We start from the raw sequence: 21,641 nt of genomic DNA, 5'->3' as shown, positions 1-21,641 counted from the left end.
AATAAAGAAAAAGTGAACTTAAAAAATTTTCTATACATTAGTAAGTAATACATGCAAAAACATCAACTGACTGTGGTAGCTCTTAGGAGGGCAAGGAGTTAACTAACCCAGAGGCTGTATGACATGCTCTGCGAATAGGCTGATCCCTAGAATTCAGTCTTTGTTATGGCACTATCCCTGAGATGAGGAAATTGGCACTTACTTTTGGTTATCTCGGGGACTTCTGATGAAGCAGTATCTGGAGTAGTGTTACATTTGCATTTGGCTTACAAAAAACAAAGAATTACAAATATACCTACGTACTTTTCTCTCTTAGTGTTTTACTGTCTATCCACTGTAATGTCAGAAAACATACATGGTATGACTAGAAACATGAATGTTCTGTAGGTGGAAAGATCAGTCTTGACAAGCATCATTCTTGATAGGTGACAGAATGAAGCTCCTCTGCTTGCTGACCCAAGCACTGAGGGTGTTCAGCTGTCACTGAGATTCCCAATTAAACAATTGTGCTGCCCAACCAGAAAATTTTAATGCCAGACCAATGTTAGATATACTTACTACCTCAAAGCTTTCTGTTATTTTACTTGAATTTTCCTCTTGGAAAATTTCCTATCTTGGGTAAGACAGGGGAAATGAAAAGTAAAACTGCTTTTTAAAATAAGTCATTTCATATTACTACGTAAATAAGTAAGGGGAAGTTTCTAAACACAAAGTATTTTATTAGAGGAGGTACTTTTAAAGTAAAGCTCTAATAAGAAGTAATGTTTGGATAAAGAGGGAGGCAGTCAAAAAACAAAACAAAACAAAACAAAACAAAAAGGGCAGGGTGAAGAGCAAAGGGGACAGGAAGCTTCAGGCCAAGTGCTTTTACACTATGGAGTCTGTACTTGCAGAATGAAGTCTCAATTCAGACCAGCAGAGGTAAGGTTAGCTGTAATGATGCCAAAAGTTCCCAGTTAAAGTCTTTAGGAAATAATAGAAACCTGAACATCCTACAACATTTTATTTCCTGGAAGTAGGATATATATTGTCTTATCCCTTTTAAAAGAACTCTGATAGCATATGTAGATTGCTGAGGAATAATTAAATACTGAGATAATTGAATTTTCATTTTGAATAAAAGCATCTTGGTAGATAAGAGCTGCATCAAGTTTTGGCGCTACTTGATATAAACAGGTTTTACTAATTCTTCAGCATTAACTAAATGTTATGGAAAAAAGATAATCACCAATTCTAACTCTTCTTATTAGATCAGAATTGTCAAATTTAGAAATAGTGGATACTAATTAGAACATCAGCACTTATAAGAGAGGGGCTCCCCATGAAGTGAATTCAGAGTGAGTTCATAAAATCTGCTCATCCTCTTGTGCTGTTTTTTTTGATTTCTGAGGTCGTTATATCAAAAGTTGCTTTCTATCTTAAATGCAGATTCACAGTATCTAGATTATAAAGGCAGAGTTGGTAGATTCCTATAAAAATATAGTCTGATGCCTCATGCTGCTTTCTGAAAATTTTCAGAAACTGTGAAGATGTTCTGAATTTACACAGTAACAAGTGAAAAGCATTTTCTATAGTGTCTTTTATTTCTAGAAGGCTTAACATTACGTTAAGCCCAGCAACATTAGGTATCTTTTTCAAGGTTACACTGGAAGTTGATGACAACTCTAGGAACAAAATCAAGAATCCCTAATTTCCAGTTTAAAGTAGCATTCCCTTAGCATGCCTGAAAATATATTGGCTGGAAAAAAACTGATGCTCATAAGAGAATGTATATGCATATGTAACTATGTCTGTCTGTCTCTCTCCATCTGCGGAAGACATTTTACATTACTATATATATGTGGAAGACATTTTTCCTGTATGGTTTCAGTTCCAAATGCAAGTATAGAAACTTAAAGAATGAATTACAAGAAGAAAAAAAGACAGTTACCACTAAACTCTGAATGTAAAAAATAGATTCTAAGACTGATTTAAATAGAGACTTTGGGAGCAAATAGCTTATCTAAGCTTGACATCAAATTTCTATAAATAAGCCTGTCTTTGAAACCATCATAAGTGGAAAACCTTAGAAAGCCAAGGTGTTTGAAGTCAGAAATGACTAAAATTCAAGTTTCATGTGAGGTGTCTTTTTTTTTTTTTTTGCGGCTTCTGAAACAATAATACCCAATATTGCAAAACTTCAAAATAATTTGAAAAAGATGTCTATATACACTAGAATTTAAGAAATAGAGAAAAGTGAAATCAGTAGATTTAAAATGTAATGTCCTTATTTATTTTAGTCCTCCCTTAATCATCAGTTATGGTGGGGTGGTATAGATAAAAGAGATTCACAGCTAATTCAAATGCTTATTATTATTATTATGATTATTATTATTATTATTTGAGTCGATGTCTGGCTCTGTTGCCCAGGCTGGAGTACAGTAGCACAATCTTGGCTCACCGCAACCTCTGCCTCCTGGGTTCAAGTGATTCTTCTGCCTCAGCCTCCCGAATAGCTGAGATTACAGGTGTGCTCCACTGAACCTGGCTAATTTTTGTATTTTTAGTAGAGACAGGGTTTCACCATGTTGGCCAGGCTGGTTTCGAACTCCTGACCTCAGGCGATCCACCTGCCTCTGCTTCCCAAACTGCTGAGATTACAGGCGGTAACCACCACACCTGGCCAAATGCTTGATTATTATATTTTGGATAAGAATGTAAAAGAAATCACAAAAGATTAGCATTTAGATAAGATGAATGACTTTACTCTTCATGATCATAAGAGCCTTGCATTACTAGCTATTTTTGTTAACACTTTTCTGAAGCCAAAACACTATCAGTAGCCAAGAGAGGTTAAACTGTAAATGTTTATATTGCTTGTACTATCACAGCAATATAAGAGAAGTTTAAGAATTGAATGTAAATAATCGTGAGGATTATGGAGTAAATTGAGATTATTCATTTACTTACATATATTGATAATTAAAATTTAGTAGCAAAACAGAAAAGTCATCATTAATCATGAAGAAATGTTTTGACAACTATTTTATTGAGATTTTAAAAGATATTATACATGGGATCCAAAACACTTCAATCTTCTATTCAGTCTCTTGACTAAAATGTATTTAACAAAGTATTCCTTAGAAACAGTCTGAAAATGTGGCACTGTATTACCTCTTTTGCAACATTCTGGGAATCTTTCCTCCGGGATTAATTACTGGGGAAACTATACTCAGGGATTAATTACCAGGACTTGGCCTGTAGTAAAATGACTCTGACATTTGTATTTACCTTTTTCCAAGAATTTAGATTCTAATAATATCATGCAACAAAAGAAATTGCCTGGATTCTAAACTAATATGTGGTGTTAATTCCCTTTGATTAAGCTCGATTTTCTAAAACTGAGCTCACTGTAAAACTATTTCTACCATTTAAAAAGTAGAGAACTCTCTAGCCCCACCCTCACTTCTCTTGCTAAAAACAAGTAATCGTAAATGTAGTATATTTATTAAACCAAACATATATTTCATAGTTTAAAAATCAACTTAATATTAACTTTTGAAATAAAATACAAAATTTCAAAGAAATTTTAGGCTTATGATAACTGCATTAAGGTAGACTCACATATCACTGGGTATATACATTTATATTTCTCTTTAGTTACAAGATGTTTGGTAAAAATTTTTTTAGAAAATGTATATTTTGCATGTTTCTTTTACTGATATGGGAACCAAGGTCTGGGAAGGTTCAGTGGCTTTCTAAACACATGAATAATAACATGAAAGTACAGCTGGTATTACATTCTGACTCTCAGGTCTTTTAATTAAATTTAGTCTCTCACCTATGGAATGACGAATGTAGACCTTCTCCCCTTCTCTCCATAATATATTTTATAACAGTTTAGATTAAAATTACATGGACTAAACCAAGATTTGTTTGTTTGTCCTAAGGAGTTGGCCACTTTATTTTTAGATCTCATTATATCTTCAGAACTATTCTGAGACTAATATTTTTAACCTTATTATACCATATCATGACTTTTTTAAAAAATATGACTATCAATGAAAAGAAATAAAACATTTTTATTAGAAATTATCTTCCAACCAGTATCACTTAGTATATATTGGTGCAGATATACATTGTTTTTGGGAGCTATGATTTGGAGGAAGAGATTTTTTTAAAAAAGTTTTGCTTAAGAGCTCAACATTTAAACAAATTCCTATAAATAACAAAGTACTTTTGGAATTTGGTTAATATTTTACTTTGCTATAATATTATATTATTCGGCCATTTCAATAGAGCTGGTGCCTCATCACAAAACATTGTTTAATTTGTGATTTATTAAGATAAGGATAAAGGAAGGAAGAAATAAATGAATTAAGAGAGGCAGTTAATATACAAGTGTGTCAAAGAAAAATAATCACTAATGTGTTTCTGGAGGAAAGGAAATACGATTATAAAACTAAACTAATAAAAGGATAAAAAAAGATCCAGGAAAATTTGCAAAGAGTAAGAAAGAAGTGAGAGGTTAAAAATTAGAATCAAGGTGGCAAGTTGATTCTCCAAACCCCTCTGCCATATTTTTATCCTTAGGAAATCATCTTTTTTAAAGGTTTTGATTTATAATAATATATTAACATTTACAATTATTTATTTATATTTTATTATACATTTATAATTTTGATCTTGAAGTTCTATATAGTTTTGATTCCAAGATAGCATAATCTATACAAAATTAGACCTTTATATAAATTATTTCTTGTTCACTAACCGGAGAATGAATCAACTGATATTATTTTTTACCAATTTCTTATCTAAAAAGAAATTATAAAACCCGTCTTTAATAAAAGAGTTATTACATAGGTTAAAATAAATACCCTTTAAGCAGCAAATTATATGTTCTTAATAATTTTTTATTATTTGTACACGAGACCAAATGCTGTGGTATACAGGCATACCTCATTTTATTGTGCTTCACAGATAATTGTGTTTTTTATAAGTTCAAGGTTTGTTTGTGGAAACTCTGTGTCAATTAAGTCTATCGTTACCAATTTTCCAACAGCAAGGGCTCACTTCCTATCTCTGTGTCACATTTTGATAATTCTTACAATATTTCAAACTTTTTACTATGATTATATTTATTATGGTTGTTTATGACCAGTGATCTTTGATGTCACTTTTGTAATTGTTTTCAGGTACCACAAACGGTGCCATGTAAGATGGTGAACTTAATTGATAAATGTTGTGTGTGCCCTGACTGCTCCACAGACTGACCATTCCTTGCCTTTCTCCCTTTCTTGTAGGCTGATTTCTCTATTCCCCTAGACATAACAATATTGAAATTAGGCCAATTAATAAACCTGCAATGGCCTGTAAGTGTTCAAGTAGAAGGAAGAGTTGCATGTCTATCACTTTAAATCAAAAGCAAGAAATGACTAAGGTTCGTGAGGAAGGCATGCTGAACGCTGACACAGCCAGAAAGCTAGGCTACTTGTATCAAACAGGTGAGCTGTAAATGCAGAGGAAAAGTTCTAGAAGGAAATTTAAAGTGGTATGCCAGTGAACATATGCATGAGAAGAAAGTGAAACAGCCTTATTGCTAATATGGAGAAAGTGTGAGTAGATTGGCTAGAAGACCAAACCAGCCACAACTGCCCTTTAAGACGAAACCAAATCCAGAGCAAGGCTCTAACTTTCTTCAATTCTATGAAGGCTGAGTAAGATGAGGAAACTACAAAAGAAAAGTTGAAAGCTAGCAGTGGTTGGCTCATGAGGTCTAAGAAAAGATGTCTCCATAACATAAGAACAAGGTGAAGCAGCAAGTGCTGATGTTAGAAGCTGCAGTGAGTTACCCAGAAAATCTAGCTAAAATCCTGATGAAAGCTATACTAAACAACAGCTTTTCAATGCAGATAAAACAGCCAATGTAGATAAAACAGCCTTATAAACATCTAGGTCGTTCATTGCTAGAAAAGTGAAGTTAATGCCTGGCTTTATAGCTTCAAAGGATAGGCTGACTCTCTTGGTATGGAATAATGCAGCTGCTGACAGACTTTAAGTGGAAGCTGATGATTACTGACCATTCTGGAAATCCTACAGCCTTTAAGAATCATGAAAAATCTACCCTGCCTATGCTCTACAAATGGAACAAAAAGCCTGGATGACAGCACATCTTTTTGCAGCACGGTTTACTGAATGTGTTAAATCCACTGTTGAGGCCTACTGCTTACACAAAAAGATTCCTTTCAAAATATAAGTATTCACTGACATTGTACCTAATCATTCAAGAGTTCTGACTGGGAAATACAAGATAATGTTGTTTTCATGCCTGCTAATACAACAACCACACTGCAGCCTATAGATCAAAGAGTAGTTTCAATATTTGAGTGTTATTTAAAAAATAGATTTCATAAGATTATACAGTTGCCATATAGTAATTCCTATAATTGATCTGGGCAAAGTAAATTGAAAACCATCCAGAAAGAATTCATCATTCTAGATGCCATTTAGAACAGTTTTGGCACATGGGTGGCCAGAATATCAACATTAATAAGCGTTGGGAAGAACCTGATTCATATGTATGTTTAGGAGTTGAAGACTTCAGTGGAGGAGAAATAACTGCAGATGTGGTAGAAATAGCAAAAGAATTCGAATTAGAAAGGGAGACTGAAGATACAACTGAATTACTGCGATACTCATGATAAAATTTTCACTGATGACAAGTTGCTTCTTATGAATAAGCAAAGAAAGGAGTTCCTTTAGATAAAAACTACCTCTGGTAAAGACCCTGTGAACATTGTTGGAATTATAACAAAGGATTTAGAATATTACATAAATAAACTTGATTAAGCAGCAGCAGGGTTTGAGAGGACAGACTCCAATTCTGAAGGAAGTTCTACTGTAGAAAAAATGAGTTCAAACATTGCATTCTATAGCAAAATATTTTGTGAAAGGAAGGTCAATCGATGTGGGAAACTTGTCTGATTTTAAAAAATTGCCACAGCCATACCATCCTTCAGCAACCACTAACCTGATCCAACAGCCACCAGCATTGAGGCCAGACCCTCTACCAGCAAAAAGACTATGATTTCCTGAAGGCTCAGATGATTGTAATAATTGTTTAGAACTAAAGTATTTTTTAATTAAGATATATATAGGGGTTTTTTTAGAGATAATGATTTTCACATTTAATAGACTACAGGATATGGATACTGAAAAATTTGTGTGACTCACTTTATTGCAATGTTTGCTTTATTGCGGTGGTCTGGAACCGAACCTGCAATATCTCCAAGGTATGCCTGTAAATATATGTATAAACAACTCTAGTTGGCATTATTAAGTTTTGCTACAAATTTGAAAAATAGACCCAAGGTCATCTGTGTAATTACCAGATCTTATCTAGAAAAATACACAAACAAAAACCAAACAGATATGTATATTTTCCTGGTTTTAGAAATAATGTATATTGTGAAATAACCTACAATTTTATTCCTACACTGTTGTTTACTAATTCTTTCAACTACACATTGTAGTTTTAGCACTTTCTCATGTCATTAAATATTGTTGAGATTATTTTTAAGGTTATAGAATAACATATATGTGTATATTATTAATACAAGTTATTTTTCATACACATCAAAATTATTTCTAATTTTTCACTAATGTGAATAATGCTATAATAAAAATTCCTTTACAGAGTCTGAGATGGCCTCTTTAATAATAACTTTGGATACATTTCTAGAGACAAGATGATTGGTGAAAACATAACTTTTTTTTTTTTTTTTTTTTGAGATGGAGTCTTGCTCTGTTGCCCAGGTTGGAGTGCAATGGCTCAATCTCAGCTCACTGCAACCTCCACCTCCTGGGTTCAAGTGATTCTCCTGCTTCAGCCTCCCAAGTAGCTGGGATTACAGGTGCCCACCACCACACCCAGCTAATTTTTGTATTTTTAGTAGAGATGGAGGTTTCACCAGGTTGGCCGGGCTGGTCTCGAACTCCTGACCTCAGCTGATCCGCCCACTTCGGCCTCCTGAAGTGTTGGGCATGCAGGCGTGAGCCACTGTGTCCAGCCAAAACACATTTTAAGGTCCTGCCTCTCTCTATATATATGTATGCTATACAGTACATACATTTCTGTATATACTTTATAAGCAAACAACACATGTATATGACACGTGTATGAAAGGTTATAAAAATTTATTGCTTGAAAGGTTATATTCCTATTAGTGTGAATAGAAATACTCATGTCATTGGTCATTACAGTGCTAATGATTATAATTTTAAAATAGTTACCAATATTAGAAATAGTAGATTTCTAGTGAGAGTATACTTCCCCTCAACATATTTCTGTGCTGCATGTATTTATTTATTTATTTATTTTATTTATTTATTTTTTTTGAGACGGAGTTTCACTCTTGCTACCCAGGCTGGAGTGCAGTGGCGCAATCTCGGCTCACCGCAACCTCCGCCTCCTGGGTTCAGGCAATTCTCCTGCCTCAGCCTCCCGAGTAGCTGGGACTACAGGCACGCGCCACCACGCCCAGCTAATTTTTGTATTTTTAGTAGAGACGGGGTTTCACCATGTTGACCAGGATGGTCTCGATTTCTTGACCTCATGATCCACCTGCCTCGGCCTCCCAAAGTGCTGGGATTACAGGCGTGAGCCACCGCGCCCGGCCCGCATGTATTTATTTTATCAAATGACTATGCTTGCCTTTTACTCATCCTTTTTTCTCCCCCACTGGATTAGAAGAATTCTTTGAGGTTGTCAATCCTGATATGGTAGATTTCTTGTAAATATTTTACCTTCAAATAATTGCCACTATAAGGTCTTTAAGAACAGGGTTAAAAAGTCGACTCATTGCTGTAACCCAATAGCTAATACAGTATTTCACACATAATACACATTAAAAAATATTCAGTAAAATATTCACTGTGTTTTCTCTTTAACAAAAGTAGAATGAGTAGGGAGAACAGATAATCCTGATATTTTGAGTCAGAAAATATCTAATTTTAGAATATGCATCCTTTTAACATACGAAGAACCTCTATATACTCTTTATTAAAGTAGAAATGGGATATTAAATATATCTAAATCATGCCTATGTTTAATAAATTTTGTTGCTGAAATAATGATGGGACCGCTTATATTTTTTGGGCTGTTTTACACAAAGTATTTCCCAAACAAAAAACAGTTGAATCAAAGCTATTTAATTACACTGAAAACTAGTATTCTTAATTTCACAATTTCTTGTATTTCAACATTTCACTTTCCTATCTTCTTATAACTTAAATAAAACTAGAGTGGATATCAAGATAAATCAATATTTCAATTAACAGAGACAAGCTTTACCTAAATGTAAAAGATCTTAAGTGAAATTAGAACATTTTCAGTTAATAATCTCATTTTATACACTAGAACAGAATGCAAAAGATAAAATAAGTAAATGTAAATTATTCTATGTTAAATGGAAATTAATAAAATATCAGAGGGAGAAGGGCTTAAAAGAATATTTTTTAGTTGATACTGGAACTATTTCAAAAGAACAGGATTATAAGCTTACAAGATACTTTAGAGGTTATTTAATATCTTGATGTCACAAATAACAGAAACTGAGGTCAACTAGTCCTCATAGTTTCATTTATTTATTTATTATTTTTGAGACAAAGTCTTGCTTTGTCACCCAGGCTGGAGTGCAACGGCATCATCACAGCTCACTGCAGCCTTAACCTCCTGGGCTCATGTGATTCTCCTGAGTAGCTGGGACTGCAGGCACATACCACCACATCCAGCTAATTAAAAAATTTTTTTCTGTAGAGATGGGGTCTCACTGTGTTGCCCAGGCTGGTCCTGAACCCCTGGCCTCAAGTGATTCTCCCACCTTGGCCTCCCAAAGTACTGGGATTATAGGCTTGAGCTACTGTGCCTGGCCTTCATAAAGTTATAATACGGGAGACTAGGGTTGGTACTCAATACGTTGTGCCTTGTAGTGTAATACTTTTACAGGCTCAAGCTTGTTAGCTTTTCAAAAGACTTTGGGTTTATAGTTTTTAAGTGTCTGCCAGTAAATCAGTCAAATGCAAATACTAAAAACTGCTTCTTCCAATATGTCATTAAATACATGAAGATGCAAAATGATCTATTCCTGGTACCCGCGTAAAATATAGAAATAATAAGCCTAAAAGTTCTGCATATACTTTAAATAAAAGTAGAAACAACAGAAGTTACTGAGTTTGATTAAGAGACGACTCCAAAACCTTGAACTTCTGAAAGATTATCTACAGCATTGCTTTTAAAAGTAGAAAATAAGAAACAACAAAAACATCTGAAATACTGGTTGGTGAAAAAACTGTCCCATCCATCAATCAGAATATCAAACAATCCAAATAATGTTGTAGAAGATAACTTACAACATGTAAAGATGTTCATGACATAGAAAGATGCTCATATTACTAAGTAAACAAGATAGGTTAAAATGCTATAGACAATTTAATAATAGTGGCTAATGTTTAATGAGTACTTATATTTCAATCATTGTGCTAAGTGATTTATATAGATTTTAAACTTAAATTCTTAAGACAATCCTATGAAGCAAATACTATCATGATTTTTCATTTTATAGATGAGATAATTAAGGTTATAGAGGTGAAGTAACTTTTTGAAAGCCACACATCTATTAAGTGATTCATCACCAGGCCTGTCAGACTCCAGAAACTGAGCTCTTAATCACTGCCTTCTTGTTATAAGATATTTAAATGCAGAGAAAAACATACGAGAATGATACGTAGCAAAATTTTAACAGTGGTTATTTATAAAGGGCATTTTATAAGAACTTTTTTATGTGAGTTTTAAAATTTTTTTCCAAATGAGTATGTATATTTTTTTAAACAAAAAGAAACTATACCAAAACTATACCACTTACAGTCTGTCTTAGCTATAAAATGTTAATTCTATAGCTGGCAATTTTTGATTTGCTATCTTCTCAGGTATCAAATTTCATTTGCAAGTTTAGACTTCAGAGTGGCAATTATACATTTCATAGTTGTTACATTTAGCTTCAGTAATAAACATAGTTCTGTGACCATTAAATAATTAGAAAGAGATAGGGAAATTACATTTTCAGTTATCATTATAACGATAATTATAATGAAAAAAGAGAAACTGATGTAAAATCCTACATACCCTGCAGAACATCACAGGAAAACAACTGAAAATAAGTTATAAACCAAAAATAGCTAAAATGCATTATTATGTAATTTTAGTTTCATCAAAATATTAAATTATTTCCTATACTGGGTGGTACCTTTCTCATTAGAAAAGGGTGTAAGAGAATCATTTTTTATATGGAGTCTCAAAATTCTGGCTTGACAAATGAGAATAAATCCCCAAACAAATATGTTATAAAGGAAGAGAAATTAGATAACAGTGAATTAGGGCAGAAATCAGTTACTCAAATGTCTATTGGACTCAGGCATTTAATGTAAATGAGTAAAATAGTCTGGAGGGTCTAAAAAATATTAGCTGAGTATTGATACACTGTATTATGTCAATGGTGGGCCAGCAATGTTGATCTGACTTTTTAGAAAATACTGACAATGTGTATTTTTATTTGAACTTTCCCACATTTTAAGTGTTCCAAACTGATTTCAAAAATGAGCTATCCCCAATTACATACCCAAGAGATTATCTGCCAACAACTAGGTTATTTCTTAAAAGAGGGGTTTGTATGTTATCTATCAGTAGACAGAACATCCTGGGGAAATTATTTGTTATCCAAGTGCAGAAGTAATACCACACTGAAAGTGAATGGAGTTAGCTGGGAATTATAATTTCTGGTCTGAAATCTTTGAAAGATTTCATGATGCCTCTATTTGGAATGAGAGAGGTGTAAGTGTTCCCTGCCCCAGGATTAACCTAGATCTCAGAGGAAGGTACTGGTAGTCATTTACATAAAGGATCAGATCTCTTGGACTGAGAATACCACTATAATACTGCTTCTATGGAAAATATATATTAAAAAAGGATTCAATAGCCATCATTTTGACCCAGAATATTTTCAAGAAACAGAGGCCAGTTTTCTCATTTGATTTTATCAATGGTTCTTTAAGTGAGGTCCACAAACACTTGAGGGTCCTGGAAACCCTTTCAGGGCTTCACAAAGTCAAAATTATTTTACTAATAGTACTAAGACATTATTTGTCTTTTTTTGCTATGATTTGCACTGATGGTACAAAATCAATGGTGGATTGACATCTTAGTATAAATCAAGGCAGTAGATCCAAGTAGTATGAACAATCACTGTTCTATTCACTGCCATGTACTATTTTTCTTTTTAAAAAAGCTAGTTTCATATACTGTCCTCAATGACATAGTAAATTTAATATTTACTATGTCCTCAATGTAATATTTGCATTTACATGATTAATTATAATATTACATGACAATATTATTAATACGTTACATTTACTATTTAATATTAAAAAATAAATTAATTAAAACTTGGCCCTTAAATATGACAAAATGGGAAGTATTAATAAAATGCTTCTGCATACCAAAGGATGGTGGTTTTCTCAAAGAAAAGCACTTACTTATGCAATTGTTTGAGTTGTAAGCTTAATAGCTAGTTTTTAAACAGAATACCATTTTTACTTGAAAGAATGAAATAACTAATAAATTATTATTCACACTTAGATGTTTGGTATACATTTTCTAAAAAATAAACAAAGCCATTTCAATTCAAGAAAAACTATTTGCCGCTTTTTTTGCCAGGGATACTATTTCTAGCTTCTTTTTTTTTTTTTTTTTTTTAGACAGACTCTTGTTCTGTTACCCAGGCTGGAGTGCAGTGGCACAATTTTGGCTCACTGCAACCTCTACCTTCCAGGTTCAAGTGATTCTCATGCCTCAGCCTCCCAAATAGCTGGGACTACAGGCACACAATCACCACACCCAGCTATTTTTGCATTTTTAGTAGAGACAGGGTTTTCCTATGTTGGCCATGCTGGTCTCAAACTCCTGACCTCAAGTGATCTGTCTACTTTGGCCTCCCAAAGTGCTACAATTACAGGTATGAGCCACTGTCCCTGGCCCAATTTCTAGCTTCTAAGCATAAGTTAGAACTGTAGAAAATGTCTATGTGTCACTATGAGCTTAAGTGCTTCTGATACATCACAAACGCTTTAGACGAACTTGGTGGTTATGTTAATGAAGGTAATTTGTTGATATAACAAAATATGTGAACTTTTGGAAGAATTTATACTTTCCAAATGACCAATATATATGTTCCAAAATCATGCTTGGGTAAAAGATCAATTCAAAGTGCAAGACAGACAATGGATTATAAGGTATGAGTAAGGAATGGTCCTAGCCAGGGTTTTAGATTCCACATTTCAACTCGCCTTTATTAAACTAACGATTGTAAATTTTTGGTATGGTCTCAAAGAATATTCTCAATTAAAAAAAAAAGTGAACAAAATAGTCCTTTTTTTTCCTAACTATATATCTGCAGGAGGCTTGATTTATTTATTCATATTCTTAAACCAAAACAACATATTACAACAGACTTAATACAAAAGCAAATGTGAAAATCCAGCTAGTTTCTGTTAAGTGAGATATTAATATACATTTAATGTATTTAATATACATCCTCCCTTTCTTTCCTCCCTCCTCCTTCCCTCTCTCCTCCCTACCCTCCCTCCCTCCTCCTTCCCTCCTTCCTTCCTTTCCTGTGCTTTGATCACTATTTTCTACCTTAAGCTTCTTGATTCCCTCCCTTCCTCTCTCCCTCCCTCCCTCCCTTTCTTCATGGTCTCAGCTCACTGCAACCTCCGCCTCCCAGGTTCAAGCAATTCTCGCACCTCAGCCTCCCAAGACGCTGGGATTATATGCATGCACCACCAAGCCTGGCTAAGTTTTTGTATTTTAGTAGAGATGGGGTTTTGCCATGATGGCCAGGCTGGTCTTGAACTCCTGTCCTCAAGCAATCCACTGGCCTTAGCCTCCCAAAGTGCTAGGGTTATAGGCATGAGCCACTGCACCTGGCCTTGATTTCACTTCTAAATAGAGATGCTGCTGCCCTTCATAATTGAAAATCAGCACTCATCTAAGTTGTAAATCATGCTCACTTTAAAAGATAATTTATCAATTACGAATTACTCTTTCAGCAAATTGTTTTTAGAAGACTACCATTATTTTAGAACTTGTGTTTAGATATTGTCTACACTTCTTTAAATAGAATTTACGTACTATTTGACTTAGGTACTATTTTACTTAGGACAATGAAAGTCAAATATTCCAACTTTGTTCTTGAAAGATACTTCACTGTCATAAAGCAAAAGGAGTGAAAATCATTCCTCATTTCAGTCAGATTTCATTAAAAGAAAATATATAAGAGAGAAATGACTTTTCCCTATATATAATAAAATATTTTAGCAAATAAATTTGCTGGATAAAATGTAAGATATGAAGAATTATTTACAAAGGATAATACATGGCTATCTTTATTAGGTTGTGATGAGGTACAAAAATAAAAACAACCAAGACCTGGAATAGTTTTACAGATTTTGTTCTCATTATTGCTAAAGAATCTTAAAGGGTCAATGCATAATCCAGGATATTACAATATAGATATAATGCAATATTTATTATAATATTATACTATTATGGTTGTTGACCTAAATAAATGGATTAACACAGGCAGATGGACAGGAAGTGTTTCAGCTTACATATGGCCCAATGATAAAAAGCCACAGAGAGAAAGACTGGAACTGTTAGTTCTGAATCATAACTTGGTTATTTAAGCCTTTGTGTTTTCACAAAGACTTGGTTAAGTGCTTCTGATAGCTATATCCATAATATTATGTATTCTTGCTAATCAATTCTAGCACTTATTATACTTTATTTTAATTTTTACCTATTGTCTGATTTACCTATTTGTAAAAGCTGGAACAATGTCTACTTGCTCACTGTTGCTTTTCTACAAGGCAAAGATTTATTTAATGAGTTAATAAACTCTGTTGTAGAGACAAGGATGGCCAGTCAAATAATAGATACAAAACTCAGTAAAATTAAGTAACTTGCTTAATTTAGTGTGGTTATGAGGCAGAGAAAAAAGAATTTCCATCTAGGTCTTCTATTATCAAGTCAAGTGCTCTTTCTAGTACCGATCATTCAAAACTATTGTATTTCTGATGTAGAAAAAATGTTTACACATACATTTCTGTGCGTGACAAGCTGTGCATGCCTAATTTGAAATGTAGAGGCTGGATGCGGTGGCTCACGTCTATAGTCCCAGCACTTTGGGAGGCCAAGGTGGGTGGATCACGAGGTCAAGAGGTCGAGACCATCCTGGTCAATATGATGAAATCCCGTCTCTACTAAAAATACAAAAATTAGCTGGGCATGGTGGCATGTGCCTGTAGTCCCAGGTACTCGGGAGGCTGAGGCAGGAGAATTGCTTGAACCCAGGAGGTGGAGGTTGCGGTGAGCCGAGATTGCGCCATTGCATAACAAGAGTGAATCTCCGTCTCAAAAAAAAAAAAAACAGAAATGTAGAAAGGGGATTTCTATGGGATTTGGCTAACACTAATATGTACTAACTTATAAATATCATAACCAAGATGAAGTAAAAACAAGAATTTCAAACTCAAATTGTATTTCCAATTTTGTGTTGGATATCACTCTTTGGTTGTCTCACATACGCCTCAAATTAAACACATTCTCAATCAAGATGCATTACCCTCTTTTCTTTTATCCTCAAGACTTGCCATTTCTCTTTTATTCCTTAATATAGTTAATAACATTATCATCTGCCCAATATCTCAAATTAGAAACCCCAAAATTGCTTTTGGACTTCTCTGTCCCAAATTTTTATGCTAAAAATTACAGTAAATAATTCACCTAGAACAGAGCTAAGTGCTAAAATCTATGGCCTTGATATTCAACTCAGTGGGGAAAGGCAAAAAATTCATTATTTTAAATAAAAAAGAACAGATATTTGAAATTGGCTGCTGAAGTCACTGAATTAGAGTATTCACGTACTAATGAAAAGTTTTAGTGTAAGAGTTCTTGATTGGTGTGACACCTGCCTTCAAAGTGGTCATTACTGATCAATATAATTCCTAAAACCTCCACACAGCACAAAAGATCATATTTGGTTTTCATTAATTCTTCATGCCTCTGGTGAAATGGTAGGCTTTCTCTACTAACCCTAGCTAAATGAAGTTCCCTGCTATTATTTTCTGCCAACATAACATTTTAATTTCTTAGCAGGTATTGCATTTCAATTATAATTATTAAGTTAATGTGAAATTATAATTATTCAAGTTATTGTCTATTTGTTTATTTTACACGTTGAGCATCCCTATCTGAAAATCTGAAATCTGAAACTTTTTGAGCACAAAAAAACTGCTCATTGGAGTATTCTGGATTTTAGATTAGGGATGTTCAACCAGCTTAAGTATCTGCAAATATTCCAAAATCTGAAAAAAATCTGAAATTTGAAACACTTCTGGTCCCAAGCATTTGGATTAGGGATATTCAGCCTGGAATATACAACTAAACTCCATGAAGAAAGACAGTACATCTGTCACTGATATTAGCACTTACAAGAGCACCTAGTTTATTCTCTTAAGCAGTCTTACAATTTATGAGACCTTTCTTATTAGAAAGATTAACTTCACTTTCTTTCCTCCTTTATTTTTAAAATTTTATTTCCAGATTCCTAATTGGAATAGATCAACTCCTTTTAAAATATCAATATTCAAATTAGTTTCTTTTATCATATTAATATTCTAATTCAGCATTTAAAGTTTATATTAAAAATTACACCAAAGTAATAATTTTATCTTTGAGAGGTATACATTCTAGTGTTGATAAAAATTATCCAAAAGAAATATAATCTTATTCCTAGACAAAGATATAATGCTTTTTTGAATTAATTGTCAATTTGAACATCTAAGTGTTAACTAAGGAAAAAATATCAAGACAAGCTGCTTGCTCTTTTAAAGTTCTCCAATAAGTGAATTAATTTAATGAATATTAACATTATTACATTATTATTTTTTAGAATTTTACTTTCGTGAATTTGGAAGTACCAAGTGATTTTTAAAATTGTATATTATATCCTCTGTGTAACTAAAATATAATTACAAAGTTTTAAAAAGACTCAGGAATAACTATGTATAATTAAATTTAGCATAAAATATTTTTTAAAAAATACTTATGGTTTCAGTATATTATTAAGGAAAAAAGAGATTGTGCCTTGAATAGTTTTGGATTCCCAACATTTAGGTCTTAATATTCAGTGAACAAAACACCTTACAGTGAACTTAACTTTTAGTTTTAAATATTTTCCAGACTTTACAAGTGAGTTTAGCAGGTACAACTGATTTTAATGCAGTCAAACTGTTATTTTGTTTTAATAATTTAAAATATATAGATGAGATTTTTCCATCTAATTCAGGTTTAAAGAATTTCTTGAAAATGTAGCTTATTGGCACCCAAATGGCATTAGCATAAACTTAACATCTACAATGTTCTTACGGTTTATCTTCATTGAAGATTTAGGGCCTCGCTTTTATTAAACAATAAAATCAATATCAGTTATTTTTGACATATATCTAAAATAATGATATACAACAGAAACACTGGAAACAGTGCTGAGAAGATTACAACATGTAATGTAAAACAAACTGCACTATTCACATCAGAAACTAAGATCCATTTTAGTCAAATAAAATTATAACATTCATAAAACTAATAGAAAAGATGGAATTGAGGAAGACAGCTATATAGGTACTTAAATTTGATGACAGAGAAAAAACCATAATTTGAAAAATTAACTGTCAGATTCCCTAGAACAAATTTAGTGTCTAACATCATGTTTTATTAAATAAGAAGGAATGTTACTGTTAATCTTTTGAGACCAATATTGCATCCATCACATTGAGAACCTAAAAGCACAAATGACTAACTTAATCAGGAAAGGAGCATTCTAGGAGAAAGTAGTCACAGCAGTAATAATGTCTGCTAGTTAATTTGTCATATATACAAAGATGTGAGCAGTATATACGTGTCTCATCCTTTCCCTACCCTACACAATTCAGTGACAGATTATTAAAAAAAAAAAAAAAAGAAAAAAGAAAAGACTAAGAAACTTCTTCCCCCTCCCAAAGGTTGGCATTAAAACTTTCTTTCTAATAAATTTAGATTTGTTTGCAAATATTAGGCAGCAACATTCCAAGATAAATATGTTTGAAAAAATTTGGAATGATACTAGAGCAGGGAGCTACCCCAGCCTGGACAAGTTTAAAGAAATCCCTTTGGTAACATAATTTTGTTAATCTTGCTGTTTACTGGCCAAAAATACATTAATCCTCAGTGTAAACAAATAACCTTACATCTATAATGATGGGTATACTAAAAAATAACAAATCTACAACAAAGAAACAGGAGCTACAGAAAGTAATATCCTTAGCTGTGATGTAGGAGTAAGACATTTTGAATGAGATCTGTATTGTCCTAATATGACAATTTGTGACACAATGGGTGAGAACTATCTTATACTTTATTCGTTTCTCATAGTATAATCTTGCATGCAATCCAACCTTGACAAGCAGAAGGAAATATTGGTTAGTTTTCCCAGATTTCTATAGAAGAGCAGGTGTAAGGTGCGAAGGAACTGTACTTACTTTTGGTGTTGGGCAGGAAGCTGTAGAGAGGCGAGATGTAGCCTGAGCACGAGGCGATTCTGAAGGAGTAGTGCTGAGGGAGGCTGTGTCTCGTGGGAGCACCTGAACACCACGAGAAATGATGGAGTCTGGAATCTGAACAAGGGGAACAACTATGGTTTAATGTTCTGAAAATGCCAATGACATGTAGAATCACGACCCCCCCCTTTTTTTTTTTAGCATTCTTTGCTGCTCAGCTCTGACATATTTACTGTCACTTACTGTTAGGTATAAATGCATCCAACAGTTTGAGATAAATAGAAACTTTCAGATTTAAAGTATTTCTCCTGGCAAGTACCATTTCATAAAACTTTTTAATATGAGAGGCAGTATAGTATTGTTGTTAGGAATAAGGGATTTGTCATTCATTCATATACTTGCTCTGCCCTTTAATAGTTTGAAATATTGAGCAAGTTTTTAAATTCCTAGATATTTTCCATTTCCTTTTCAGATCAGTCTCCAACCCTTTTTACCCTCTCTGCTCTGAACTGACCTGTATGGATAGCATCAATAAATTATTTTCTGCCCCGGCTTCCAGTTGGGTTCAGCCAGTGGAAGACACTAGCAGAAGACTGAGTTGGATAGAGAAAGGTCTGGCATTTATTCTCCTAGCTCCCTCTCTATGAGGTCATCATAAGTTGGCTGTCACTCAACTCAAGATCACAGCTCGTGCCAGATTGCCCTCCTTGCTTACAGCTGTTTCTCTAGATTCTAATAACACTCTTCCCCTTGGCTCCATTAGGTAGGAGTATGAATGGTTCCCACTGTTACTAGTCCCAGGCATTCCATAATGTCTTTCCCTAAATTCTGTCCAAACCTTTGTACATCCTATATGTTCTTTTTGTTTGTTTGTTTTTGAGATGGAGTCTTACTCTGTTGCCCAGGCTGGAATGCAGTGGCACAATCTCGACTCACTGCAACCTCGGCCTCCAGGTTCATGTGATTTTCCTGTCTCAGCCTCCCCAAGTAGCTGGGACTACAGGTACACACCACCAAGCCTGGTTAATTTTTTGCATTTTTATTAGAGATAGGGTTTCACCATGTTAGCCAGGATGGTCTTGATCTCCTGATCTTGTGATCTGCCCACCTTGGCCTCCCAAAGTGCTGGGATTACAGGTATGAGCCACCGTGCCCAGCTTATCCTATAGGTTCTTATTCAGCTCTCCTCAATTACATATTTAAGCATGATATCTGACTTCTGCTAGGATCCTGATAGATATACCTTTTGAATTGCCACTTCCTTTATCTGAAAATTGATGATAACAATAGAATCTGCCTCACTGGATTACTGTAAAGGCTAAGTAAGATAATGTATGTAAATTATCTAGCACTTTCAAGTAGTAAATATTTAATAAATCTTGGTTACTATTATACTTATCAACATAGTAAAGACTGATGTAATTGAGTATCACTATTCTAAAAGTATATAAAGACTAATACTGTGGATTATTTTTAACATTATTGATATATGTTGATTGTAAATTTGTTACTTTAGGCTTTGCATAATTTAGCTCATGTTCTGGGATACTAGTAATGGGCACAGGTCTTCTAAGAATGGGAACATGAAAACTTCCAAATTTTGTGCATAAGACTTGAAACATGACAAAAGAATGAGCAATTAACATTTAATCAACAAATATCACTTACTATGTAAAGAGAGAAGCAGCCAGACTTTGTGACTAAAAGGTATTCCTAATATTATGCATCATTTCTTCCTCACAAAACTAACACTATTTCCATAGAGGCTCCTTTATTTAGTTTCTATACCAACATCCTTAATTCCAATGGTATTGCTACAATTTCAGCGGTTGAAATTTTATGTGATTTTATAAGCGATATAGCCATAAGTAGTATTAAAAGCAACAGGAATCCTGAGAAGCAAGACAATTCCATTGCCAGCATATTTGAGTACTGAATTCTGATCAGTATTTCCAAGAAATAAAGTCTAATTTTGAAGAGCTATTTGTTGTCACTTATCTAATTTAAAAGGCCATATATTGAAAGGTCAAATACTCATATTATACTTCATATGACATCATATCCCTCTCCTTCACAGCAATGACCATACTTATAGAGAGTATCACAACATTTATATGTGTAATACTTTGATCAATGTCTATCTCCCACATTAAAATACACTGTCATGATGGAACTGTGTTGTGCTACTATTGTATGTCCAGCATCTAGTGAAGCAACTGCACAAATAATGTCTATGTGTGATATCTATCTTCAGACTTATACACATAATTGCATATATACACTATATATCTCTATGTGTATATACATAAATGTAAATTAAAATCAGGATATTTGAGGGAAAAGATAAGTTTAAATTTTGTGATTAGGTACTTTTGGGCTACTGGTCTTGAGCTACTTGATGAGGTATATGGGTCTGGAACTCAGGAAAAAATTAGGACATATAATTTGGGAATTACCAATGGAGGTAGTAATTTGAGTCATTCAAGTGTGTCAGATCACCTACGGAGAATATGCGAAAGAACAAAAGATGATGGTTGAAAATTTGAGGTAACATTCATATTAAGGGGTTAACAAAAGAAAATGAACAGAAAGAAGATAAGATATCTAAATGGGGTAACCATATATCCTATTTTTCCTTGAACAATCTGGGTTTATACCTATTATGCTGGTTTAATTATTAAACAGCACCTCTTTTCATGTTCAAAAGCATTCTGGTTTGGAAGATAATTAGTTGGTGTTCCTATCATAAGAAACTGTTAGAGAAAAAGAGGAAAATCGAGATGGGTGGATATCAAAGGAATGTGGGGAAAAATCAAATATGAGAGAGAACAGGAATAGAGAGAGAGCTGAAAAGAAGCCATTACATCTAGTTAATAAAGAAATTGCTAGTAAAGAAAGTAAAAATGGTAGATATAAATAGAGGAATTGAGTAGGCATGATAAAGCAAAGTAAAC

The 21,641-nt window shown here is 33.6% G+C and overlaps 1 protein-coding gene across 1 annotated transcript in view; it reads right to left on the bottom strand.

The window, feature by feature from the left end:
- The window catches only part of GPHN (gephyrin), a 339,003-nt gene that overhangs the window by 208,889 nt on the left and 108,473 nt on the right, over positions 1 to 21,641 (bottom strand). Inside the window, exon 7 of the mRNA XM_037728619.1 lies at positions 18,670 to 18,804. Coding sequence (XP_037584547.1) covers positions 18,670 to 18,804 — 135 coding nt within the window. The remainder of the gene's footprint in view (positions 1 to 18,669; positions 18,805 to 21,641) is intronic.

This window comes from Cebus imitator, unplaced genomic scaffold (genome assembly GCF_001604975.1).
Source record: "Cebus imitator isolate Cc_AM_T3 unplaced genomic scaffold, Cebus_imitator-1.0 Scaffold13, whole genome shotgun sequence".
Classification (NCBI taxonomy): Eukaryota; Metazoa; Chordata; class Mammalia; order Primates; family Cebidae; genus Cebus; species Cebus imitator.
The sequence above is the reverse complement of the archived record's forward strand: the minus strand, read 5'-3'. Positions and strand labels throughout refer to the sequence as shown.